Source organism: Heterodontus francisci, chromosome 48 (assembly GCF_036365525.1).
Source record: "Heterodontus francisci isolate sHetFra1 chromosome 48, sHetFra1.hap1, whole genome shotgun sequence".
Lineage (NCBI taxonomy): Eukaryota > Metazoa > Chordata > Chondrichthyes > Heterodontiformes > Heterodontidae > Heterodontus > Heterodontus francisci.
The window spans coordinates 11725667-11752465 of NC_090418.1; the positions used below are offsets into that span (position 1 = coordinate 11725667).

The window sequence follows — 26799 nt, forward strand, 5'->3', positions numbered from 1 at the left end:
GGGAAGGAAATCTGCCCTCCTGACCTGGTCTGACCTACATGTGACTCAATGTGGTTGAATCTTAACAGGAATGGCCTCGCAAGCCAATCAGTCATATTTGAGAAGGCAGCTCACCACCACCTTCTCCAGGGCAATTAGGGACGGGAAATAAATGCCAGCCTGGACATTGGAATCAACATCCTGTGAATGAATTTTTAAAAGTTCTAAAACTCTGCTATTACTTTCCATTACAGACAGCCAGCATTAAACATTCCAAAACAGATACAGCATGGGGTTAGATACAGAGTAAAGCTCCCTCGACACTCATTGTTTACTGGACCAGCCACATAAATACTGTGACTACAAGAGCAGGTCAGAGGCTGGGAATTCTGTGGTGAGTAACTCACCTCCTGACTCTCCAAAGCCTGTCCACCATCTACAAGGCACAAGTCAGGAGTGTGATGGAATACTCTCCACTTGCCTGGATGGGTGCAGCTCCAACAACACTCAAGAAGCTCGACACCATCCAGGACAAAGCAGCCCGCTTGATTGGCACCCCATCCACAAACATTCACTCCCTCCACCACCGACGCACAGTGGCAGCAGTGTGTACCATCTACAAGATGCACTGCAACAACTCACCAAGGCTCCTTCGACAGCACCTTCCAAACCCTCGACCTCTACCAACTAGAAGGACAAGGGCAGCAAATACATGGGAACACCACCACCTGCAAGGTCCCCTCCAAGTCACACACCATCCTGACTTGTAACTATATCACCGTTCCTTCACTGTCGCTGGGTCAAAATCCTGGAACTCCCTCCCTAACAGCACTGTGGGTGTACCTACCCCACATGGACTGCAGCGGTTCAGAAAGGCAGCTCACCACCACCTTCTCAAGGGCAATTAGGGATGGGCAACAAATGTCAACAACACCCAGATCCTGAGAATGAATTCAGAAAACAAATGAGAAATTCAGGAGATTTACACTGAACGATTCGGACTGTTACACAGCACAAAGCCACCACCTGCTGGCAAAATGGCAGTACTGCATAAAGAACATTCCCATTCACAGAATCATACAGTGCAGGAGGCCAATCGGCCCATCGTGTCTGTGCCGGCTCTTTGAAAGAGCTCTCCAATTAATCCCACTCCCCACCCTGCTCTTTCCCCACAGCCCTGCAAATTTTTCCCCTTCAAATATTTCTCCAATTCCCCTTTTGAAAGTTACTATTGAATCTGCTTCCACCGCCCTTTCAGGCAGCGCGTTCCAGATCACAACAACTCACTGCGTTAAAATAAATTCTCCTCATCTCTCCCCCTCTGGTTCTTTTACCAATTATCTGAAATCTGTGTCCCTCTGCTTACCGACCCCTCCTGCCACTGGAAACTGTTTCTCCTTATTTATTCTATCAAAATGCTTCGTGATGTTGAACGCCTCGATTAAATCTCCCCTTAACCTGCTCTGCTCTAAGGAGAACAATCCCAGCTTCTCCCAGTCTCTCCACATTAACTGAAGTCCCTCATCCCTGGTCCCATTCCAGCAAATCTCCTCCGCACCCCTCTCCAAGGCCCTGAAAAATCTGACTGGGAAGTCCCAGAATTTTACAGCACAGGGGAGGATTTGCTCTCGGCCCAATTTCTGTTGTCTCGATGCTATTAGCTATCAGCTATGCTGTCCCCTGGGACTCGCCTCAGGACGTGGGTTCTGCCTGAATGCCATCGGTACCAGAGATAAACGGCTGCTGTCCGGGTTAGTTGCCCTCTGGAGCATGGATAGCAGTGGTGCAAATATTCCCGATATTGCCCAATATACAGGTCATGCATTAAACATCTTGGCTCTGTTGCACTCTGTAACAAAGCAAAATCACTGGGCTTCATTTCGAAAGGAATAGAATTGTAAAACACAGCGGTTATGTTAAAGCGGGATGGAACCTTGGTTAAACCTCACTTGGAGCTACCGTGCACTGTTCTGGGTTCCATATTACTTCAAGGACACAGAGGCACCAGAGAGGGTGTGAAAGAGATTCTCAGGGATGATACCAGAACTGAGAGGTGAAAACTTTCAGGAAAGATTGAACGGGCTGGGGCTCTTTTCTCTAGGAAAGGGAAGGCTGAGGGGTGACCTGATTGAGGGCTTTAAAATGATGAAGGGGTTTGGATCGGGTAGACGTAGAGAAGATGTTTCCACTTGTGGGGGGAGACCAGAACTAGGGGGCCTTCGATCTTAGACAGTCACTAATCAATCCAATTGGGAATTCCGGAGAAACTTCTTCACCCAGAGAGTGGTGAGAATGTGGAACTCGCTCCCACAGGGAGTGGCTGAGGTGACTAGAGCAAGATTTTGCCAAGCAGTGGAGTTTGTTGGGTTGGCTGGCATGCTTGGGCGGGAGGTGGGTCCTGCCTGGCCACATGCCAGGAGGTGCCAATCGAAAGCGGCAGCCAATGAAAGATGGTAGGCGGTCCTTCCACACTGCTGGCCCACTCAGGGGCTGGCTACACCCACTGGGAGAGGCGGCTGCTGCCGAGACTAAAATCGGGGATTTGCAAAAGGCCAGGATTGGAGGAAGGCAGAGGTCTCGGAGGGTTGAGAGGCTGGTGGAGGGGGTTACAGAGATAGGGAGGGGGGGGGGGGGTGAGAGCCATGGAGTTGTGTTGAAAACGGGGAGGAGAATTTTAAAACAAGGCGGTTTCATTGTCCGACGTTGAGGTTGTATTTGGCAGTGAGCTCCCCACAAGTGCATGGTGCTTTGAAGACCCTTCCCCATGCCCCCAAATGGGCACCCTGCGTCTGTCGCAGTTATGATGCTGCCTCCGTACACCGTGACAGATGGTGAGGAACCAGGAACTCATCCATTGGGTTGTTGGAACACAGCAGCAGGTATAGGAGTGGATGCTGGTGAGGTGAGCCTGTAGATGATCGGAGCAAGCCGATGTCAAGAAGGTCAAGTAATAAGGAAAGACGCGCCATGGAAGCAGGTTGGAGAAGGTCGGAGGGACCTTCTCAGGCTCAGGCATTCCCGCTAGGCCTTTGAGTCTCTCCGGCTGTTGGGCTTGTTTCCCAGGATGGCTTCCACGTCGCTGATAATCTGCGGTGTCAGCTGAGCAAGGACCTGGGAGGAGAAAGAAAGGAAGATTCGAAGAGATGTGAGCATGGCAGGGAATCTAGAACACCAGCCAGGTCTTCACTCGAAATCAACTGCCCTGCACCAAAACGCACCACTTACACAAATCTGATAGACAGGCAATTCTTTTTGGTACGTCAAGGGGAGATGATTGTGGTGGGGAAGGGAACAGTTTCCCTCTACACTGTCCCCATCAAACACTCCCAGGACAGGTACAGCACGGGGTTAGATACAGAGTAAAGCTCCCTCTACACTGTCCCCATCAAACACTCCCAGGACAGGGACAGCACGGGGGTTAGATACAGAGTAAAGCTCCCTCTACACTGTCCCCATCAAACACTCCCAGGACAGGTACAGCACGGGGGTTAGATACAGAGTAAAGCTCCCTCTACACTGTCCCCATCAAACACTCCCAGGGCAGGTACAGCACGGGATTGGTTGGGCAATTTGGAGCACTTCCTGCCTGCAATAAGGGGGAGTAGCTGCAGTTGTGCTGCTGCAACTGCAGAGTGGAGAGAGGAGACTGGAGAGCGGTGAATGCAGAGTGAAGAGAAGAGACTAGAGAGAGGTGAATGCAGAGTGGAGAGAGGAGACTGGAGTAATTGGAGAAACTGGAGAGAGGTGAATGCAGAGTGGAGAGAGGAGACTGGAGTAATTGCAATAACTGGAAAGAGGTGAATGCAGAGTGGAGAGAGGAGACTGGAGAGAGGTGAATGCAGAGTGGAGAGAGGAGACTGGAGAGAGGTGAATGCAGAGTGGAGAGAAACCATCAAGGAAGGTTGCAATTGTTTTGGAGAGGTGGGTGTCAGGGCACCTGAAAGACTCTTAAGTTTGAACTGTTTGGGGGAGGGAGAAGAGGCCTGAAGACTCAGGGGTGGGGCTGCCAAATCCAGTAGGGGCCCCTGTATTTGTATTGGTGCTCGCACACAGGGAGCTCCCTCCCCACCCCAACTGCCTGCTCGGGACAGCTGGAGTTGCCCGGGTGAAGACCTTTTTTGTTAAAATCAGAAGAGGAGAGTACCGGGCGGCTCCAGCCGTCCCGGGCGAAGAAGCCTCCCCCAACTGGAAGACAACAAACAGTTTTGGACTAATTTTGATAAAGGTGCTCCAACTGGCCGTTGGAACAAACATCCTTTTCAGCCTTTCTCTCCCTTCCTCCACTCAGTCGCCTCAGTCACCTATCCTCCCCTTTTCCTTTACCATCCTACCCCATCCTCCTCGACTCCCACTCCACTTTCTTTAAAGTTTGCTTTTTTTTGTTTCAATTGTGTAAATTTGTTTTGTTTCTTGGGGGTGGCCGTGGCTCTTAGACCCCATGGCAAGCCCTCCTTCGCCGGTGGCGGGGCCTTCCCGTATATATGCTGCGGCGGCTGCTGCAGCTGCACCTGTTGCCCCGTCACCGTTTGCTTTATTAACTTCGAAGCATGGGGTCAAGAGCTACGTCCACCCGAACATGACTATAGAGGCATGCGTGAAAGCAATGGCCGAGGTTGTCGGCCCTTCGGCCATTGTTGCAGCCTCTAAAATGTACGGGAAGGCAGTGTTATTCCTGAAGACCGAGCGGGCGGTGTCCCTGGCTCTGAACAAGGCGCTCACCGTGGGCGGGACCTTTCTGCCAGTGGACCCCCTGGAGGCCACTGCGCAAAGGCTCATTTTATCCAATGTCCCACCCTTCATCCCTGGTGAGCTCCTCCTTCCCCACCTGCACCATCTGGGGGAGGTAAAGACGGGGCTCACTCCAGTCCCGCTCGGTCTTCGGGAGAACAGCCTCCGACACGTGTACTCCTTCCGCCGCCAGTTATTCATGCAGCTGGCGCGGGAGGAGGTCTTGGAGGCCCATTTCAATGTAGAGTTCCAGGGGACGGCCTACCGCGTCTTCTGGACCTTGGACGGGGCACGGTGCCATGTCTGCAAGGGGGTTCGTTAGAACTGCCCCAACCTCCCGGCCACCAACTCCACCTCGGCAGCACTGGATGGCGCTGCTGCACCTCTTCCCACCCGCCCCCCCACACTTCCACCAGATACCGTTCAATTGGTGCCAGAGGCTATGGTTTTCACAGCCTCCGGAGGGGTGGGAAGTGCCCGTCCAAGTGGAAGGAAGGCGCAGAGGAAAAATAAACATCGAGAGGCTCGTCCCCCGGACACATTGACACAACCCGAGTCTGGACACATTGACACAACCCGCGTCTGGGCATCCATCTGCCCCAGGGCTGGGCTCAGGCCCGGGGTAACCAGGCAAAAGGTGGGTGCGGAGGCAGAGACCCCTGATGACATGGGGGTCTCTGGGCCTCAGCACCACTCCCGAAATAACAGGAGGAGATGTCCCTCCTCTGACGAAGGCCCTGAAACATGGGGTCCATCTCCTCGCGTGGGTCCTCAGGCTCCCCCTGCCACCAGCACGATCAGGGCCCTGAGCCCTGGGCGGGAGACCTCCACCTCTCGGAACGGAGGTGCGGGAGATGCCCCTGTGATCTTGTCAACTCCTGAGGTGGGGGGCCGGCCCTTGGTAGGGGAATCTGTGGACCCCACGGGAGAAATCATTCCTTTGGCCGATGGGTCGGGTGTCCTGGGTGAGAGCGAGACCTGTGAGGGGGCCGCCCTCCCAACAGCCTGACGCTGCTGCCCGGGATGTGCCCGACCCAGAGGCCAATCTGTGTAATTCCCTGTCTGCTGGTCCGGTGGGCGCTGGCGGGGCAGGAGATGGCCTCCTCTCTCCGCCTCCGGTGCCGGCTCCGGCTGGATTTCCGGAGTCGGGAACTTCTGTCTCCCCTGGACTGCTGATTGGCCTGAGGATGGAGGTGGAGGGGGGTCCTGAACCGCTGGTACCCACAGGCTCCAGTTCCATCCTAGAACCCAGAGAGGACTCCTCCGCCATCGATCCTGGGGGTAGGATCGTGACGGAGGCAGGACCAGCTGGCGAGGCCGGGACGTCCGCCCCAGTGTGTGGTGGATGTGTCGGCCGCTGGCGGTGACGACCCGGAGGAGGATGGGGACACGGTGTGGGGCACGGAGGATGATCTTGATTCTATCGCCAGTGAGGTGGTGGAGTCCCTCGTGCCTCCTGAGTCTCCTCTCACCCCACGGCGGAACTCTGGGATTTCCTTGCGGCTTGCAGGGGCTGCCGCAATAAAGCTCAGCTGGCCCTCGGCTGTTGGTCGAGTCTGGCGCTGATCATACAGTCCGTCCGTGCCGCCTTCAAGATAGCGGGCAAGCGCGCGGACATGAAACTGGTTGAGAGGCGCCGTTTTAATGTGTTCCTCAAAGGGTTGCTGGGGGAGTGGAAGGCCAGGTGCACTTCCACTCCCTCCTCACAGTGAGGTGTTTGTGACGGGTTTTAAGTACCTTTGACATGAAGATAACCATAGCCAGCCTCAACATCAACGGCAGCAGGGGGTCTCACCGCAGATTTCACAATCTCTCAATCCTCAGGGAAGGGAGATACGCGGTGAGCTTTCTGCAGGAAACCCACACCGTTCTGGGAGACGAAGCCACCTGGTTCCTGGAGTGGCAGGGTGGGGTCTACATGAGTCACCTCACCCCTATTTCTAGTGGGGTGGCTATCTTGTTGGCCCCGACTTTTCAGCCGGAGATCTTGGGGGTCAAGGAGCTAGTGCCGGGCCGCTTGCTCCACCTTGCCGTTCGCCTGGGTAGCGTGCCGCTCCACTTTGTGAACGTGTACGCGCCAGGCCCGGCGCTTTGCAAGCGCGCTTCTTTGAAGAAGTGTCCACTCTCTTGAGCTCCATCGATAGCGGCGAGTGCATCATCCTCGGGGGGGATTTCAACTTTACCCTTGAGGTGGGGGATCGCTCTGGTCCCCAGCACGGCCAAGTGTCGGTGGAGAAGTTGAGGGGACTGATCAGCTCCCTTAACTTGGTGGACGTCTGGCGGAATCTCCATCCTGACTCCAGCGCCTTCACGTGGAGGTCTGGAGGAGGAGGGTCCCGAATCGACCGCCTCTACATTTCGCAGGCGTACGTCTCCCGCGTTTCGGCGGCCTCCATGCGGCTGGTGCCGTGCTCGGACCACCACCTGGTGTGGACGGAGTTCACTCCGCTCCGCACGCGGGCGGAGTCCGTTTACTGGCACTTTAACAACCGGCTGCTGGAGGACGAGCGATTCCGGGACTCGTTCTGTTAATTCTGGGCCGACTGGGGAAGGAAGCAGGGGGGCTTCCCCTGCTTGAGGCTATGGTGGGATGTGGGCAAGACTCACATCCGCGTCTTCTGTCAGGAGTGCGCGAAGGGGTCAACCAAGAGGCGGGAAGCCGAGATCGGGCGCCTTGAGAGGGAGGTGCTCGACTTGGAGTCCCGCCTCGGTCATGCCGTCGTGGACCCGGCTCTGTGGCAGGCGTACAAAGAGAAGAAGGGCGCGCTGAGGAACCTGCAGCTCGTAGTGTCCCGAGGCGCGTACATGAGGTCGCAGATCCAGATCCTGGAAGATTTGGACCGCGCCTCACCCTTCTTCTACTCGCAGGAAAAATGGCGGGGGGTCCGTAAGCAGCTCGTTGAGCTGCTGGCCGACGACGGTTCCTCCATCACGGATCCGGAGGGAAATGGCCTCCTGGTCCGTACTTATTACAGTGCGTTGTTCTCTCCGGATCCGTCCAGCGAGGACACGTGCAAAGGTTTGTGGGAGGACCTGCCGCAGGTCAGCCCGGAGGGCGCAGAAGGATTGGAGGCTCCGCTCACATTGACGGAGCTGACCGGCGCCCTCCACCAGCTCTCGAGGGGAAAATCCCCAGGGCTGGATGGGTTGACCGTGGAATTCCTCAGGGCGTTCTGGGACGTCCTGGGGGATGATTATTTATTTATTTATTTCGAGATACAGCACCGAGTCTGTGCCGACCAAGAACCACCCATTTATACTAACCCTACAGTAATCCCATATTCCCTACCACCTACCTACACTAGGGACAATTTACAATGGCCAATTTACCTATCACCTGCAAGTCTTTGACAGTGGGAGGAAACCGGAGCCCCCGGCGGAAAGCCACGCGGTCACAGGGAGAACTTGCAAACTCGCACAGGCAGTACCCAGAATTGAACCCAGATCCCTGGAGTTATTTTAAAAATATAAATACGTATATCAAGGGGGCCTGAGGAATAAAGGCCCCCTCGACATGAAAATATAAAAGGCACGGTGGGGTGAATAGAGTCAGGGATGGGGAAGGGGCGGAATTGGAGGAGCGCAGAGGTCTCAGAGGGTTGTGGGGCTGGAGGAGGGTTAGAGAGAGAGGGAGGGGCGAGGCCGTGGAGGGGTTTGAAAATAAGGCTGAGAATTTTCAAATGGAGGGGTTGCCGAACTGGGAGCCAGTGTAGGTCAGCGAACACAGTGGGTGATGGGTGAGCAGAATTGTACCCGACAGATAAGCCAGTAAAACTGTCTTGGAATCCTATTCCCTCACATCACTAACAGATACCTGCTGCTCTAGAATGTGAAAACATAGTGTGTTAGACAGTGGACTTAAGTCTCTCTGGGTTTTTTAGGCTCTTGGACAGGCGGTTGTCAACTTTGATGATGTCATCATTATGGGACACCTACCTGAATGGCGCCGAGGTTCTCCCGCAGTTGAGCTGCGTCTGACACTCCGAGCAGGACTGAACTAACTGCCTCGTTATGCATGCACCAAGCTGAGGGAGGACACGAGAAATGGAGATCTCAATGGCTAATAAATGAAGATAAATCCTATCTTCTAACTTTGTTCAGAAGGTTCGGCTGGTCAGCACATCAAATCAGAACCAAGTAAAATATACAATCCCAATGGACCAAACCCCTTCCCATTCACTCCCATTGTACACAATCCCAATGGACCAAACCCCTTCCCATTCACTCCCATTGTACACAATCCCAATTGTCCAAACCCCTTCCCATTCACTCCCATTGTCCATAATCCCAATGGATCAAACCCCTTCCCATTCACTCCCATTGTACACAATCCCAATGGACCAAACCCCTTCCCATTCACTCCCATTGTACACAATCCCAATTGTCCAAACCCCTTCCCATTCACTCCCATTGTACACAATCCCAATGGACCAAACCCCTTCCCATTCACTCCCATTGTACACAATCCCAATTGTCCAAACCCCTTCCCATTCACTCCCATTGTACACAATCCCAATTGTCCAAACCCCTTCCCATTCACTCCCATTGTCCATAATCCCAATGGATCAAACCCCTTCCCATTCACTCCCATTGTACACAATCCCAATGGACCAAACCCCTTCCCATTCACTCCCATTGTACACAATCCCAATTGTCCAAACCCCTTCCCATTCACTCCTATTGGGAACAGTCCCAATGGATCAAACCCCTTCCCATTCACTCCCATTGTACACAATCCCAATGGACCAAACCCCTTCCCATTCACTCCCATTGTCCATAATCCCAATGGATCAAACCCCTTCCCATTCACTCCCATTGTACACAATCCCAATGGACCAAACCCCTTCCCATTCACTCCCATTGTACACAATCCCAATTGTCCAAACCCCTTCCCATTCACTCCCATTGTACACAATCCCAATGGATCAAACCCCTTCCCATTCACTCCTATTGGGAACAGTCCCAATGGATCAAACCCCTTCCCATTCACTCCCATTGTCCATAATCCCAGTGGATCAAACCCCTTCCCATTCACTCCTATTGGGAACAGTCCCAATGGATCAAACCCCTTCCCATTCACTCCCATTGTCCATAATCCCAGTGGATCAAACCTCTTCCCATTCACTCCCATTGTACAAATCCCAATGGATCAAACCTCTTCCCATTCACTCCCATTGTACACAGTCCCAATGGATCAAACCCCTTCCCATTCATTCCCATTGTACAAATCCCAGTGGATCAAACCCCTTCCCATTCACTCCCATTGTACACAATCCCAATGGATCAAACCCCTTCCCATTCATTCCCATTGTACAAATCCCAGTGGATCAAACCCCTTCCCATTCACTCCCATTGTACACAATCCCAATGGATCAAACCTCTTCCCATTCACTCCCATTGTACAAATCCCAGTGGATCAAACCTCTTCCCATTCACTCCCATTGTCCATAATCCCAATGGATCAAACCTCTTCCCATTCACTCCCATTGTACACAATCCCAATGGATCAAACCCTTTCTCATCACTCCCATTGTACACAGTCCCAGTGGATCAAACCCCTTCCCATTCACTCCCATTGTCCATAATCCCAATGGATCAAACCCCTTCCCATTCATTCCCATTGTACAAATCCCAGTGGATCAAACCCCTTCCCATTCACTCCCATTGTACACAATCCCAATGGATCAAACCCCTTCCCATTCATTCCCATTGTACAAATCCCAGTGGATCAAACCCCTTCCCATTCACTCCCATTGTACACAATCCCAATGGATCAAACCTCTTCCCATTCACTCCCATTGTCCATAATCCCAATGGATCAAACCTCTTCCCATTCACTCCCATTGTACACAATCCCAATGGATCAAACCTCTTCCCATTCACTCCCATTGTACACAATCCCAATGGATCAAACCTCTTCCCATTCACTCCCATTGTACAAATCCCAGTGGATCAAACCTCTTCCCATTCACTCCCATTGTCCATAATCCCAATGGATCAAACCTCTTCCCATTCACTCCCATTGTACACAATCCCAATGGATCAAACCCTTTCTCATCACTCCCATTGTACACAGTCCCAGTGGATCAAACCCCTTCCCATTCACTCCCATTGTCCATAATCCCAATGGATCAAACCCCTTCCCATTCATTCCCATTGTACAAATCCCAGTGGATCAAACCCCTTCCCATTCACTCCCATTGTACACAATCCAAATGGATCAAACCCCTTCCCATTCATTCCCATTGTACAAATCCCAGTGGATCAAACCCCTTCCCATTCACTCCCATTGTACACAATCCCAATGGATCAAACCTCTTCCCATTCACTCCCATTGTACAAATCCCAGTGGATCAAACCTCTTCCCATTCACTCCCATTGTACACAATCCCAATGGATCAAACCTCTTCCCATTCACTCCCATTGTACAAATCCCAGTGGATCAAACCTCTTCCCATTCACTCCCATTGTCCATAATCCCAATGGATCAAACCTCTTCCCATTCACTCCCATTGTACAAATCCCAGTGGATCAAACCTCTTCCCATTCACTCCCATTGTCCATAATCCCAATGGATCAAACCTCTTCCCATTCACTCCCATTGTACACAATCCCAATGGATCAAACCTCTTCCCATTCACTCCCATTGTACAAATCCCAGTGGATCAAACCTCTTCCCATTCACTCCCATTGTCCATAATCCCAATGGATCAAACCTCTTCCCATTCACTCCCATTGTACAAATCCCAATGGATCAAACCTCTTCCCATTCACTCCCATTGTACACAATCCCAATGGATCAAACCCTTTCTCATCACTCCCATTGTACACAGTCCCAGTGGATCAAACCCCTTCCCATTCACTCCCATTGTCCATAATCCCAATGGATCAAACCTCTTCCCATTCACTCCCATTGTACACAATCCCAATGGATCAAACCCCTTCCCATTCACACCCATTGTACAAATCCCAGTGGATCAAACCTCTTCCCATTCACTCCCATTGTACAAATCCCAATGGATCAAACCTCTTCCCATTCACTCCCATTGTACACAATCCCAATGGATCAAACCCTTTCTCATCACTCCCATTGTACACAGTCCCAGTGGATCAAACCCCTTCCCATTCACTCCCATTGTCCATAATCCCAATGGATCAAACCTCTTCCCATTCACTCCCATTGTACACAATCCCAATGGATCAACGTCATAGATCTATGGACTGATGCAGTTCTGGAACTGACTGGATATAATAACTAGCAGGGACAGGCCCAGGTCTTAACTGGGAGTGAGGTGAGTCACTGGTTTGGAGCAGGTGCTTATTCCTTGAGGTGCGAGCTGCTTCCTGTGGCAGCTAGGGATGGGTACGGGCTGTGCCAGTGCATTATACAATAAAAACCCCTCGGGGAGCTGGTGACCAGACCATGGACAGGCCAGAGGAGATCAGCTGTGGCTCGTGCAACACTCATACAATTGGGCATCTGGAGGTCGCAAAGTGCTTCACAACCAATGAAGTGCTTTTTAGAGCCACTGTTGTAATGCAGGAAATGCGGCAGGCAAAGTATGCATAGTAAGATCCCGCAAACAGCAATGTGATAATGACCAGATAATCTCTTTGCAGGGACATTAACTGAGGGTAAATGTTGGGCTGTGGGATCCGTTACGTCTACTTGAGAGGGCAGACGGGGCCTCGGGTTCAATGTCTCATCTGAAAGGCGGCACCTCTGACACTGCAGCACTCCCTCAGCACTGGCGCTGGGAGCGTCGGCCTGGACTATGGGCTCTGGAGTGGGGGCTTGAACCCCCGACCTTCTGACGCCAAGATTATGCGTCTGTTGCAGTTGCGGCACATTGGGCGTGGGATGTGACGCCGTGTCTGCCGGAAACGGCAGCCCACGTGCAAGCTGGGAGTCAGCGTTGCCTTGGCCACAGATCGAGTTGAGAGCACGCTCTGCTCCCTGTTTACACCTTCGGTCCTCTCGGGACTCCCGGTCTCAGCCGGGATTCAGGGTAACGGCCATATTTCCGGATTAGTTCGCTCAGGATGTTGTCAAGGCCAGCGTTGATTGTTGGCCTCTTTGGTGCCCCTCGAGAAGATGGCTTTGGGCCCCCACCTTGAGCCTGCACAGACCGGTGAGGAGAAGGCACCCCCACAACTCGCTCCCTCAGCAACTTACACCCCAATTACTGCAAACCCAGAGAGGTTAGGCCCGAGGCTCGGTCAGCCGTCAAGTGCACTGAGCCAGGCTATGACATTCTTGGCAAGAGTCGGCCATGGCTCGGCCCAGTTATTGGGGCTGTTAGTTTGTTGAGATACTGCACGGTGAAAACTCTTGCTTCCCCACCGTCCGGTTCATTAACGTACCCCCCGCCCCCGCCACCCACCCCCAACGGAGAGTGCACAGGCTCACCAATCGCCAGCTGAGCAAGGGTGCAGGACATCCTCTCGGCGATCGTCTGCAGTGTCTTGATCTTGGCTTGCTGCGATCGGCCTTCCTCGCTTGTTATCTTGATCTTTAGCCACTCGTAGCCCTGCAGGCGAAGACAGGGGCGGTCACACTCGGAAATGGCACACGCGCTAGGTGAAAGCAGAAGGTGAGAGGTCGGCAAGAGGGCTGGGCTGCACCCTGACCTCTCACCTCAGTCCCAGTCCAGCCCAGACCGATGGGATGAAGGTGGCGGGATAGGTCAGAGGTGAAAGGTTGGGCTTGTTTTAGCCTCGTTCTCCGAGCCCTCATTTGGCAACTCAGGGAGGCCACACAGCATTAATCTGGGAAGTGAGTATATGGACTGGTCCATAGAAACTCAAGGCGATTGCTGGGACAGAGACCTTTACTCTGTATCTAACCCCGTACTGTACCTCTCCTGGGAGTGTTTGATGTGGACAGTGTAGAGGGAGCTTTACTCTGTATCTAACCCCGTGCTGTACCTGTCCTGGGAGTGTTTGATGTGGACAGTGCAGAGGGAGCTTTACTCTGTATCTAACCCCGTGCTGTACCTCTCCTGGGAGTGTTTGATGGGGACAGTGTAGAGGGAGCTTTACTCTGTATCTAACCCCGTGCTGTACCTCTCCTGGGAGTGTTTGATGGGGACAGTGTAGAGGGAGCTTTACTCTGTATCTAACCCCATGCTGTACCTGTCCTGGGAGTGTTTGATGTGGACAGTGTAGAGGGAGCTTTACTCTGTATCTAACCCCGTGCTGTACCTCTCCTGGGAGTGTTTGATGGGGACAGTGTAGAGGGAGCTTTACTCTGTATCTAATCCCGTGCTGTACCTGTCCTGGGAGTGTTTGATGGGGACAGTGTAGAGGGAGCTTTACTCTGTATCTAACCCCGTGCTGTACCTGTCCTGGGAGTGTTTGATGGGGACAGTGTAGAGGGAGCTTTACTCTATATCTAACCCTGTTTAATCCTGACACAGGATGTTTAACATGGAGCTGAATTTTCAGGCTACGTTTCCAGACATGAAAGTTTTGTGGTAAAACTTTGCTGTGGGGGCTGCAGCTTACCGGCAACGAAGCCCTGGAATGTTCCGGAATGCAGTCTTCATACTTTCCAGTGATTAAGCCACACGCCAGTGGTGACCAGGTCATCACTCCTAGACCTGGGGGAGACAGAGCTCTCGGTTAGGACTGATCTGTGAGAGAGGGATAGAGAGAGAGGGATAGAGAGAAAGGGATAGAGAGAGAGGGGGATAGAGAGAGAGGGGGATAGAGAGAGAGGAGGATAGAGAGAGAGGGGGATAGAGAGAGAGGGGGATAGAGAGAGGGGGATAGAGAGAGAGGGGGATAGAGAGAGAGGGGGATAGAGAGAGAGGGGGATAGAGAGAGAGGGATAGAGGGAGGGAGATAGAGGGAGGGAGATAGAGAGAGGGAGATAGAGAGAGGGAGATAGAGAGAGGGGGATAGAGAGAGGGGGATAGAGAGAGAGGGATTGAGAGAGAGGGATTGAGAGAGAGGGATTGAGAGAGAGGGATTGAGAGAGAGGGATTGAGAGAGAGGGATTGAGAGAGGGGGATTGAGAGAGGGGGATAGAGAGAGGGGGATAGAGAGAGGGGGATAGAGAGAGGGGGATAGAGAGAGGGGGATAGAGAGAGGGGGATAGAGAGAGGGGGATAGAGAGAGAGGGTTGGAGAGAGGGGGTTGGAGAGAGGGGGTTGGAGAGAGGGGGTTAGAGAGAGGGGGTTAGAGAGAGGGGGTTAGAGAGAGGGGGTTAGAGAGAGGGGGTTAGAGAGAGGGGGTTAGAGAGAGGGGGTTAGAGAGAGAGGGTTAGAGAGAGAGGGTTAGAGAGAGAGGGTTAGAGAGAGGGGGTTAGAGAGAGGGGGTTAGAGAGAGGGGGTTAGAGAGAGGGGGTTAGAGAGAGGGGGTTAGAGAGAGGGGGTTAGAGAGAGGGGGTTAGAGAGAGGGGGTTAGAGAGAGGGGGTTAGAGAGAGGGGGTTAGAGAGAGGGGGTTAGAGAGAGGGGGTTAGAGAGAGGGGGATAGAGAGAGGGGGATAGAGAGAGGGGGATAGAGAGAGGGGGATAGCGAGAGGGGGATAGCGAGAGGGGGATAGCGAGAGGGGGATAGCGAGAGGGGGATAGCGAGAGGGGGATAGCGAGAGGGGGATAGAGAGAGGGGGATAGAGAGAGGGGGATAGAGAGAGGGGGATAGAGAGAGGGGGATAGAGAGAGGGGGATAGAGAGAGGGGGATAGAGAGAAAGGGATAGAGAGAAGGGGATAGAGAGAGGCGGATAGAGAGAGGGGGATAGAGAGAGGGGGATAGAGAGAGGGGGATAGAGAGAGGGGGATAGAGAGAGGGGGATAGAGAGAGGGGGATAGAGAGAGGGGGATAGAGAGAGGGGGATAGAGAGAGAGGGATAGAGAGAGAGGGATAGAGAGAGAGGGATAGAGGGAGAGGGATAGAGGGAGAGGGATAGAGGGAGAGGGATAGAGGGAGAGGGATAGAGGAAGAGGGATAGAGGAAGAGGGATAGAGGAAGAGGGATAGAGGAAGAGGGATAGAGGAAGAGGGATAGAGAGAGAGGGTTAGAGAGAGAGGGATAGAGAGAGAGGGATAGAGAGAGAGGGATAGAGAGAGAGGGATAGAGAGAGAGGGATAGAGAGAGAGGGATAGAGAGAGAGGGTTAGAGAGAGAGGGATAGAGAAAGGGATAGAGCTCTAGGTTAGGACTGATTTGTGAGAGGGGGATAGAGAGAGGGATAGAGAGAGAGGGATAGAGAGAGAGGGATAGAGAGAGAGGGATAGAGAGAGAGGGATAGAGAGAGAGGGTTAGAGAGAGAGGGTTAGAGAGAGAGGGATAGAGAGAAAGGGATAGAGCTCTAGGTTAGGTCTGATATGAGAGAGAGAAAGAGAGATAGAGGGAGATAGATAGAGAGAGACAGAGAGAGAGAGAGGGAGAGACACAGAGAAAGAGATGGAGGAAGAGAGAGAGACAGAGAGAAAGAGACAGGCAGACACAGAAAGACAGAAGAGGGGTGATAATGAAACAAAGATACATAGAGAGAGAGAGAGAGAGAGAGACAGAGATTGAGGTTGAGTTAGAGAGAGAGAGAGAGAGAGAATGAGGGAGAGACTGAGTGTGAGAGAGAGGGAGAGACAGAAAGAGGGCCAAAGGGAAAGGGAGACAGTGAGAAATAGATGTGGGGGGGGAGGTGGGTAGGGGGTGTTTTCAGGGATGAGAGCGAAAGAGAGACACACACAGAGGGAGGGGGAGAGGGCGAGGGAGACATAGATAGTGAAGGAGAGAGGGAGGTTGAGGTGTGCTTGAGCTGAGTCACATCATGTCAGCACTGACCGATCTTGTGGTAGAGCTCGGGAAGCTGTGCCTCGACCTTGTCACGATGGAAGAGATGATACTCGTCCTGCTCACACGACGGAGGGATCAGGTTAAACTGCCGGGCCACGGAATAAGCCTCCTAAAAGACAAGAGGGACATCGAGGAGGTTTGTGCGGTAAAATGGCCTGAATCCTGTCACAACAGGACAACTAGTTCTGACCCCGCTACCTCCAATTTAATTCCTCTTTCTCTTGAACTCCCATCACCCAGGAGCCTACACAGTGTATGCTGGCAGGATATTGAACCATGGGGGGCATCACAACCAGCCATGTACCTGTCTGTCCTCACACGCACACCTCCCACTGCATTAAGAGAGGGGAGTCAGAGACAGAGACACAGCTAGGGTCAGGGGGGGACTGAGAGAGAGATAGAGAGAGAGAGACAGAGTTAGTGGAAAGGAGATACGGACGCCAATTATGCATTCGCTTTTGCCTTTTCTCAGCCCGCAGCTGACATCAGCTGAGGCGGGGGTGGGGTTTAAGCTCAAACCTGGGGCCTGTTGCACTCTAAGCCTCAGTACCTTTCCCTTATTGAGGCAGCCCTGCTGTCTCACTGCTGTTCTGGAGACCAGACGAACGACAAGGCTGCATTATTCCCGGCATCAATACCACCTTTCACCATTAGGGGGCAGGCACACCCCCCTTTTTCTCCCTTGAGCCTTTCAAGAGGCCTAAACTAAAGGCCCAGGAATGTAGATTGGCCCCGGGGGTTAATTAAAAGGGAAGGGAGGAACAGTGATGCGGTGACGTAAAGTGCAGTTTTGGTCCCCTTACCAAAGGATTGGGATATACCTGCCTAGGTGGGGGGTGCACCAAAGGTTCATTAGACTGATTCTTGCGATGAGAGGGTTGCCCGATGAGGAGAGATTGAAAAGAATGTGCCTGTAGTCTCTGGCATTGAGAAGATCTCACTGAAATCTATAACATTCTGAGAGGGTTTTGATAGGGTCGACGCTGAGAGGCTGATTTCCCCCCGGCTGGAGAGTCTAGAACGAGGGGTCGGGGGTCACAGTCTCAGGATAAGGGGTCGGCCATTTTGGACTGAGACGAGGAGAAACTTCTTCACTCAAGAGGGTTGTGAATCGTTGGAATTCTCCACCCCAGAGAGCTGTGGATGCTCAGTCGATGAGTATATTCAAGATAGAGATCAATAGATTTTACGGACACTAAAGGAATCAAGGGATATTGGGATAGGGTTGGGAAAGTGAGGTCAAAGTTCAGCCATGATGGTACTGAATGGCAGAGCAGGCTCAAGGGGCCGAACGGCCGACTGCTGCTCCTATTTCTTATGTTCTAAAGGCCTAAAGATACAGGCCCCACTCCCCATGTTAAAGCCGTACATTCTGTCCTTATTTATACATAATACTTGGATTTTATTCTTATTACGGTGAAACAAAGGCTTGCATTTCTATAACGCCCTTCACAACCAAAAGACGGCCAGAGCGTTTCACAACCAATGAAGTACTATTGAAATGTAGCCACTGCTGTAATGTAGGGAAACACGGCTGCCAATCTGCGCACAGCAAGATCCCACAAACGGCAATGAGATAGATAACCCAGATCATCTATTTTTTTTTTTAGAGACATTGGACGAAGGATAAATATTGGCCAGGACACCCGGGAGAACTCCCTGACTCTTCCTCCGATACTTATTGTCTTTTACGTCCACCCCAGAGGGTAGACAGTGGGGGGGCTCAAACTGATCGGAAAGTGGAGTTGGTTGGAGTGTGCGAGTTTCCCTGCATTACAGTTGGAGGAGCTGGGAGGTGAAATACTGAAGTGCCTCAGCACCACCGCTGGTGGGAAGGTGTAATTACAGCGTGACACGTTTACATAGGGAGTACTCATTATAAAAGTGGACATGGGAACTTAAGCTGGAAAAACGTGACACAAAAACATGAAACCAGATGTAGCTTTTTCTCAAAAAGATGTTTATCCAACTCCTTCTTAAGTTAGCTTGCCTTCAGCTAACCACCTTGCGCTGGTGCATTTGGTATACTAATGAATCTGTCAGAAAAATACATTCTAATATCATTATCATTCCGGTACTAAAACTAAACGGAGTCCCTCTTCGCTTATGTTCTACCACCAATTTAAAATTCTCATCCGTGTGATCATATCCCTCCATAACCTCACTCTTCCCGATCTCTATAACCTCCTCCAGTCCGACAACACCCTCCTACTGCTGGGACTGCCTCTTCCTCCGTTTCTGACATCTTGTCCAATCGTCCCTCCCTTCACCCCATCCGTGGCGGCCGTGCCTTCAGCCATCTAGGCTCCACACTCTGTAATACCCTCCTTAAAGCACAACCCCCCCCTCTCTCCCTACGACTTTAAGATCCTCATTAAAAACCCACCTCTTTGACGATGTCTTGGGTCGTTTGCACAACGTCACGCTCTCCCATCACCACCCACCCCCCCCCCCCCCCCCACCCCCCCCCGTGCTCGCTGACCTACAATGGCTCCTGGTCTGGCAACACCTTGAGTTTAAAATTCTCATCCTTGTTTTCAAATCCCTCTCCCCCTCCCTATCTCTGCAACCCTCCAAGATCTCTGGGCTCCTCCAATTCTGCCCGATTGAGCATCCCCTCGATTTCCATTGCTCCGCCATTGGTGGTCGTGCCTTCAGCAGCCTGGGGTCCCGAGCTCTGGAATTCCCTCCCTATATAAATGCAACTTGCTATTGGTGTATCTCATCCAGTGACCAATGGAAATATTCCTTCTCTGTGTCCCCTTCTCAAACGCTTTCAGGATGAGCCTTGTGCGTGCGCCTTGGGGAGGAACACTAGTGGGCGTGTTTTTTTAATTGACGTCACTCACCATGATCTCCACCGTGTTCCACCGTGAGGTGCCCCAGTACATTGCTTCGCCGTGGTTTATCAGGAATGTCATGGCTCGGACAATCTCTGCACAGGATGGAGGGAATTGCAGAGTGAGCATCGTACCATCGAAGGAACCCAGACTGAAACCATCATAGACCTTCCTTGCTGCCTACTTTTAAACGTGGTAGGTATGGACGGAATGTTTCCCCCTTGCCGGAGAATCCATAAATACAAGATAGTCACTCATCAATCCAAATAGAGAAATAGGGAGAAACCCCTTTACCCGGAGAGTGGTGAGAATGTGGAACCCGCTACCACAGGGAGTGGTTGAGGCGAGTAGCTTAGACGCTTTCTAATGGAAACTAGAGGAGTACATGAGAGAAGAGGGGATAGAAAGATATGCTAAAAGGCAGATGGAACGGGAGGAGACGCGTTAGGATTATAAACACCAGCACAGGCTAGGATGGGCCGAATGGCCGTTTCTATATATTCCATGTAATTATATGTAACTGCATTGTTTTTCTCTGGTGCTCCCTACCCCAAAGTGCACTCCCGGGGGGTTTGGTCTCAACAAACTTAAAGACCCTCAGCTACACTGATAGCACATTTATTTACTTCCGAGAACAGTAGACTTACAGGTGACCTGATCGAGGTCTATAAAATAGATCGAATATCCAAATTAACACATTGGCGAGAATAAGGCGATATGCGTTTAAAAGGTCTAAGAGTAGGAATGCTTGGGCGGTTCCTCTTTTCCCAGGGAGGATAAGCCTCTGGAATGTTCTATTGGCTCGTGCAGTCGGGCCAGACTCTGTCTCATCGTCAAGAGGAAGCTGGGGTGGTTCCTGACTGGAGCAGAGATGACATCATATAGGAGGGACTTTCAAATAAATCACTTGGCCTGTGGTAATCAGGGTCCCTGATGGTAGAGAGACTCCCTCTATAACCAGGATTACTGATGGAGAGACTCCCTCTTTAACCAGGATTACTGACGGAGAGACTCCCTCTATAACCAGGATTACTGACGGAGAGACTCCCTCTTTAACCAGGATTACTGACGGAGAGACTCCCTCTATAACCAGGATTAGTGATGGAGAGACTCCCTCTATAACCAGGATTACTGATGGAGAGACTCCCTCTATAACCAGGATTACTGATGGAGAGACTCCCTCTATAACCAGGATTACTGATGGAGAGACTCCCCTTTAACCTGGGTCCCCAACGGAGAGACTCCCTCTTTAACAGGGGTCCCTGATGGTAGACAGACTCCCTCTATAACCAGGATTACTGACGGAGAGACTCCCTCTATAACCAGGATTACTGACGGAGAGTCTCCCTCTTTAACAGGGGTCCCCAACGAAGAGACTCCCTCTTTAACAGTGGTCCCTGAAGACGAGACTCCCTCTTTAACAGGGGTCCCTGACAGAGAGACTCCTCTTTAACAGTGGTCCCTGATGGAGAGACTCCCTCTTTAACAGGGGTCCCCAACAAAGAGACTCCCTCTTTAACAGTGGTCCCTGAAGACGAGACTCCCTTTTTAACAGGGGTCCCTGTCGGAGAGACTCCTCTTTAACAGGGGTCCCTGATGGAGAGACTCCTCTTTAACAGGGGTCCCCAACGAAGAGACTCCCTCTTTAACAGTGGTCCCTGAAGACGAGACTCGCTTTTTAACAGGGGTCCCTGACGGAGAGACTCCTCTTTAACAGGGGTCCCTGATGGAGAGACTCCTCTTTAACAGGGGTCCCCAACGAAGAGACTCCCTCTTTAACAGTGCTCCCTGAAGACGAGACTCCCTTTTTAACAGGGGTCCCTGACGGAGAGACTCCTCTTTAACAGGGGTCCCTGATGGAGAGACTCCTCTTTAACAGGGGTCCCTGATGGAGAGACTCCTCTTTAACAGGGGTCCCCAACGAAGAGACTCCCTCTTTAACAGTGGTCCCTGAAGACGAGACTCCCTCTTTAACAGGGGTCCCTGACGGAGAGACTCCTCTTTAACAGGGGTCCCTGACGGAGAGACTCCTCTTTAACAGGGGTCCCTGACGGAGAGACTCCCTCTTTAACAGTGGTCCCTGACGGAGAGACTCCCTCTTTAACAGTGGTCCCTGAAGACGAGACTCCCTCTTTAACAGGGGTCCCTGACGGAGAGACTCCTCTTTAACAGGGGTCCCTGACGGAGAGACTCCTCTTTAACAGGGGTCCCTGACGGAGAGACTCCCTCTTTAACAGTGGTCCCTGATGGAGAGACTCCTCTTTAACAGGGGTCCCTGACGGAGAGACTCCCTCTTTAAGGGGAATCCCTCATGGCGGATGAACCTAATTGATCTCTAACCCTGCACCTCGCTTCTCCTTGGATCATTATTGAAATCAATTCAAAACTATCACAAGGTACTGTTAACATTGAGGAGCAGCACTAATCTGAGGCCGAGAGTTACTTTGAAGATAAATTGTTGTGTTTGACAGTGTCAGAATTTGCAGACATTTTGCGAAAAGATTAATCCCCCACCCCCAGCACTGCACTGCTGCAATAGGAACTCTAGATGCTGCTGGTGAGCTACAGAAATGCTGCAACAGGCAACCTCATCCCTCCACCATTGGCAACACAATTCTGTGTTCAGGCCTGACAACAGGCCTGAATAATAGGCCTGAAAATTCAGGCCCCAGAAATGACAAGAGCCACCACTACAATAGGGCTAAATTACGCATCAACAGCAGGACACAGGCCTCAGAGGCAACATGATAATAGGGGTGAGGCCTATTGGCAACAGCTGGGCCTGAGATGCAACATTAGCCACAGAATGAGGGCCTAGAGGTAACAAGCCTGCGTGGCAACATGACAATAGGGGAAGCAAGGCGTAGTTACAGGCCGAAGAGGCAACAGTGATAATAGGGGTTGGAGGCCTAGTGGAAACAGGCCTGAAAGGCAACAATTAACAATAGCAGTGAGGCCTGGTAATAATAGGCCTGAGAGGCAAGAGCGTTGACAATGTTGAGGCCTAGTGGTAACAGGTCTCAAAGCTAGTGTTCGTTGAAATTTTAGTCGATTGTACCTCAATATTTCCATTTTGGTCTAAGGAAACTCATCGCGGAGCACTAATGACAGGAAAAGCATTAAGTTTGTTCTGGCCTGGGGCTGCATTTGCTCATCTGAGGCCTGACTGAAACATCAGGCCTCCTGATCGGACAAGTGCTGACAGTGTAAGGGGTGCCACATTGTCTTGGGATTTGGGTTGGGGGTGGGATTTGAGTGAATGCACTAGGGCCTCATAAGCTTTGATTACAAAGGGGTGGAAATTATGCTTCAGTTATATAAAGCTCTGGTTAGGCCTCATCTGGAGTGACTGTGTTCAGTTCTAGGCCCCGCACCTCAGGGAGGATATATAGGCCTTGGAGAGGGTGCAGTGCAGATTCACCAGAATGATCCCGGGGCTTAAAGGGTTAAATTATGAGGACAGGTTGCTCAGACTCGGCTTGTATTCCCTCAAGTTTAGAAGATTAAGGGGTGATCTAATCGAGGGGTTTTAAGATGATTAAAGGATTCGATCAGGTCGATAGAGAGAAACTATTTCCTCTGGTTGGTGGGGAAGTCCAGAACCAGGGGTCATAGTCTAAGGATACGGGGTAAACCTTTCAGGACTGAGATGAGGAGAAATTTCTTCACCCAGAGAATGGTGAGCCTGTGGAATTCGCTACCACAGAAAGCAGTTGAGGCCAAAACATTGTATGTTTTCAAGAAGGAGTTAGATATAGCTCTTGGGGCGAAAGGGATCGAAGGATATGGGGGCAAAGAGGGAACAGGTTATTGAGTTGGATGATCAGCCGAATGGCGGAGCAGGCTCGATGGGGCTGAATGGCCTACTCCTGCTCCTATTTTCTATGTTTCTATGAATGGTGGAACAGGCTCGAGGGGCTGAATGGCCTCACCTTGTTTCTATAATTGTCACGGATTTCCTGAGCTATCCTCTTTGACAATATCCCAGCTAATGAATCAAAAAGGTAAGAATCTAAATGAAAAACGAATGATCGGGTTGGAAGGCTGAAACAGTTAGCCATAACTATAATCATCCTTGTCATCCAAATTGAACAGAGGTCCTGGAATCAGGGAGGATGAAATGGAGGCCTTAGGCCTTAGGCCTCGTCCTGGTTTATTTTTGCGAGAGTTTGAGCTGCAGAACTACAGGAAGTTCTTTTGAATTACTTCCTGGGTCATACAGGAAGTTCTGTTACTATGGTGCAAAGCCTGAACAATGAACTTTAATTGTGATTTACACTCCTGTTGTCATTACTGCAGTTGCAATTGTGAACTTGCTGAGCATGTCGCAGGAGAGGATTCTGAATGGGAAAACTGCTCCTAGGCCCTCTGGTTTTTTTCCCCCACTGATTTTTTTTTTAACGTGCCTCCCTTCTTTAAGTTTCCTCCTCGCCCAGTGCAACATTCCCTGGACAAGATCGGACAAAAAGCCTGCCCCTAGGCCTTTGTCTCTCCGCTGGCTCTCCAAGAATTCTTCTTCTCCTTTTCCCAACACTATTCGAACCTCCCCTCTCCTGAAGTCTGTACCTCGGCCGAGCGACCGTTCGCCAAGTAGACAACAAGGCTATTGCACCACATGAGGCATCACGGCCGAGAGCTTGATGTTGACCTCGTCTGCACGCATTGTCCATTTCTAGTCCTGGGGGGGGGGGGAGGGGGAGAGAGGGACGGAGGGAGACAGTGGGTTGCATCAACAGTAGGACCCTATGAGACTCATTGGGTGGGAAATTGTAATGGCACGAAAAGGGGTCAACTCCTTCTGAGCTAACCTAGGTTGGCTAAAAAGATCTGATGGCCAAGCACCAGGTAATGGCTGAACTTTGACCCACCTTATCCTTTTTGCCTGTGTCTCCTCTGTCGAATCGTTCGCTGTGAGTAGAGTTTTGTTTTGACTATTTTATGCCTTTTGCTGTAAATGGCAGAAGCGAACGAGTGGCCACTATTACAGTCAAATTGTTCCCCACCTCACTGCCCCTCCCAGATGACCCACAAAGGCACAATAAAGCAGAACGGGTCACTCATGAATACATACCTTCCACAAAGAAGATTCTTGACCGGGGAGCATAATTACCTGCCGAGACAAGAGACAAAAGGATTAAGACGACTCGTCGGCAACAGCCTGGAGATCCGACGACGAAGGTTCGTGGGATCTTGCTGTGCGCACATTGGCTGCCGCAGTGACTACACTCCAAGTAAAAGTACTTCATTGGCTGTAAAGCACTTTGAGACACACTGCGGTTGTGGAATTGATGCAAGTCTTGACAGCTCCTGTGCTTTGTTCAACTCCCTTTGTAAATAAAGGAATCGCATCAGCTGTCTGCCAGTTCTCTGACACTGTTCCCGTTTCTGGTGAATTTATAAGTAACATTGCCGCTGATATTGCTTCCCAAATTTCTTTTGATCTACGCGAGGCAAAGATCAGGGCTTTTTACCTTCGCCAAGTTCGCCGAGTTTATCAATTCCCTCACACTCACTCCCACCTGCATACGTATGCACACAAACACGCTCACACACCCATGCGCACGCGCACACACCCATGCGCGCGCGCACACACACACACACACACGCTCATGCATACATGCTCACACACACACGCATACACATTCACACCTGCTCCCGCCCACTCACAAACATACCCACGCGTGTGTGAGCAGGGGTTACTGGTAACTGCCCGGAAGCAGGAACCCTGATTAATTGGCACCAGGGGCACAGAAGCCAGTGATAGACCAGCCTTGGACCCTGCCCGTAGACCGGGTGACTCAGCGATGGAGGGGATGGGACCTATCGTTCTCTGTCTCTAAGGGCCGATAATTGTACCATTGTTACATACCCTCTGACGAGACGGTCACATCAGGCCTGTTTGCAAAGACGATGTCGACATATTGAAGCTGTAGCCGCTGAAGGGAGCCCCTCAGTCCTGAGCATAAACAGAGCTGAATGAGTCGGATGCCAACAGACAGCTGTCTTATAGCGTTCAGTCCAGCACACAGCGGGAACACGCCAGTCTGGTACAGAGCAGCCTGTGTGTGTGTCTCGTTGTCTCGGTACTGGCCTGTCTGCTACCCTGAAGGGGACGGGATCCCCGGAAACTACTGGCTCAGGAAATAGGATTTGCAGACACCCCACACTTGGGAATCATTATTAATGTGGGCCAAGTTTGTGCGTCTTGTTGGTTTTGACCAGGCAATGACCATCTCCAACAAGAGAGAATCTAACCATCTCCACTTGACGCTCAATGGCATTACCATCGCTGAATCCCCCACTATCAACATCCGGGGGGGTTACCATTGACCAGAAACTGAACTGGAGTAGCCACATAAATACCGTGGCTACAAGAGCAGGTCGGAGACTGGGAATTCTGCAGCGAGTAACTCACCTCCTGACTCCCCAAAGCCTGTCCACCATCTACAAGGCAAAAGTCAGGGATGTGATGGAATACTCTCCACTTGCCTGGATGGGTGCAGCTCCAACAACACTCAAGAAGCTCAACACCATCCAGGACAAAGCAGCCCACTTGATTGGCACCCCATCTACAAACATTCACTCCCTCCACCACCGACGCACAGTAGCAGCAGTGTGTACCATCTACAAGATGCACTGCAGCAACTCATCAAGGCTCCTTAGTCAGGAGAGATGGTGGTGCACTGGTAATCTCAGTGGGTTAGTAATCCAGAGGCCAGGCTAATGAACATGGGTTCAAATCCCACCACAGCAGTTGGTGGAATTTAAATTTAATCAATAAAAATCTGGAATTGAAAATTAGTCATGAAACTACCATCGATTGTTGTAAAAATCCATCTGGTTCACTCATGTCATTTAGGGAAGGAAATCTGCCGTCCTGACCCGGTCTGGCCTACATGTAACTCCAGACCCACAGCAACGTGGTTGACTTTCAACTGCCCTCTGAAATGGCCCCAGCAAGCCACTCAGTTGTCAAGGGCAATTCGGGATGGGCAACAAATACTGGCCTTGCCAGTGACGCCCACATCCCATGAAAGAATAAATAAAAGCTGGCTGTAGACTGTTTGTGGACACTCCCTGTCAGTGCTATCAACTCCCCCAGTTCTTCCCCAACCCACGCACCTCCCGGTCCCTTTAAATCCAAACAACCCTTGCTGTGCGCAACGTGGCTGACACTACGCCCTGCGGTGGTGAAAGGCACTATATAAATGCAAGTCTTTATTGGGATAGAGTGTGGGTACCTTCAATAATGTGCTTGCGGGAGAGTCCCCTCTCTGTCTCTGCTCTGTGGAAAGAAGAAAGAGAAATGTTTTCTGAACGACGAGGCCAAGGTGGGGCCTCGGCCGACGACACAGGGGACACATTGAATGCGTCTTTATGCTCCCCAATTACCTCCCCTGCTCTCGGGACCCCTTGCTTGGGGCTCGGCATCTGCACGACCGCCACCCA

The 26799-nt window shown here is 51.5% G+C and overlaps 1 protein-coding gene across 1 annotated transcript in view; it reads right to left on the reverse strand.

The window, feature by feature from the left end:
* Positions 1–556: 556 nt before the first annotated feature.
* LOC137357564 (voltage-gated potassium channel subunit beta-3-like) overlaps positions 557–26799 on the reverse strand; it is a 42571-nt gene continuing 16328 nt past the window's right edge. The window contains exons 7-15 of the mRNA XM_068023986.1: positions 26592–26635; positions 25220–25306; positions 24422–24460; positions 19360–19445; positions 16499–16619; positions 14215–14309; positions 13118–13238; positions 8644–8732; positions 557–3090 (exon numbers count right to left, since the gene is read on the reverse strand). Coding sequence (XP_067880087.1) covers positions 3001–3090; positions 8644–8732; positions 13118–13238; positions 14215–14309; positions 16499–16619; positions 19360–19445; positions 24422–24460; positions 25220–25306; positions 26592–26635 — 772 coding nt within the window. The 3' untranslated portion in view covers positions 557–3000. The remainder of the gene's footprint in view (positions 3091–8643; positions 8733–13117; positions 13239–14214; positions 14310–16498; positions 16620–19359; positions 19446–24421; positions 24461–25219; positions 25307–26591; positions 26636–26799) is intronic.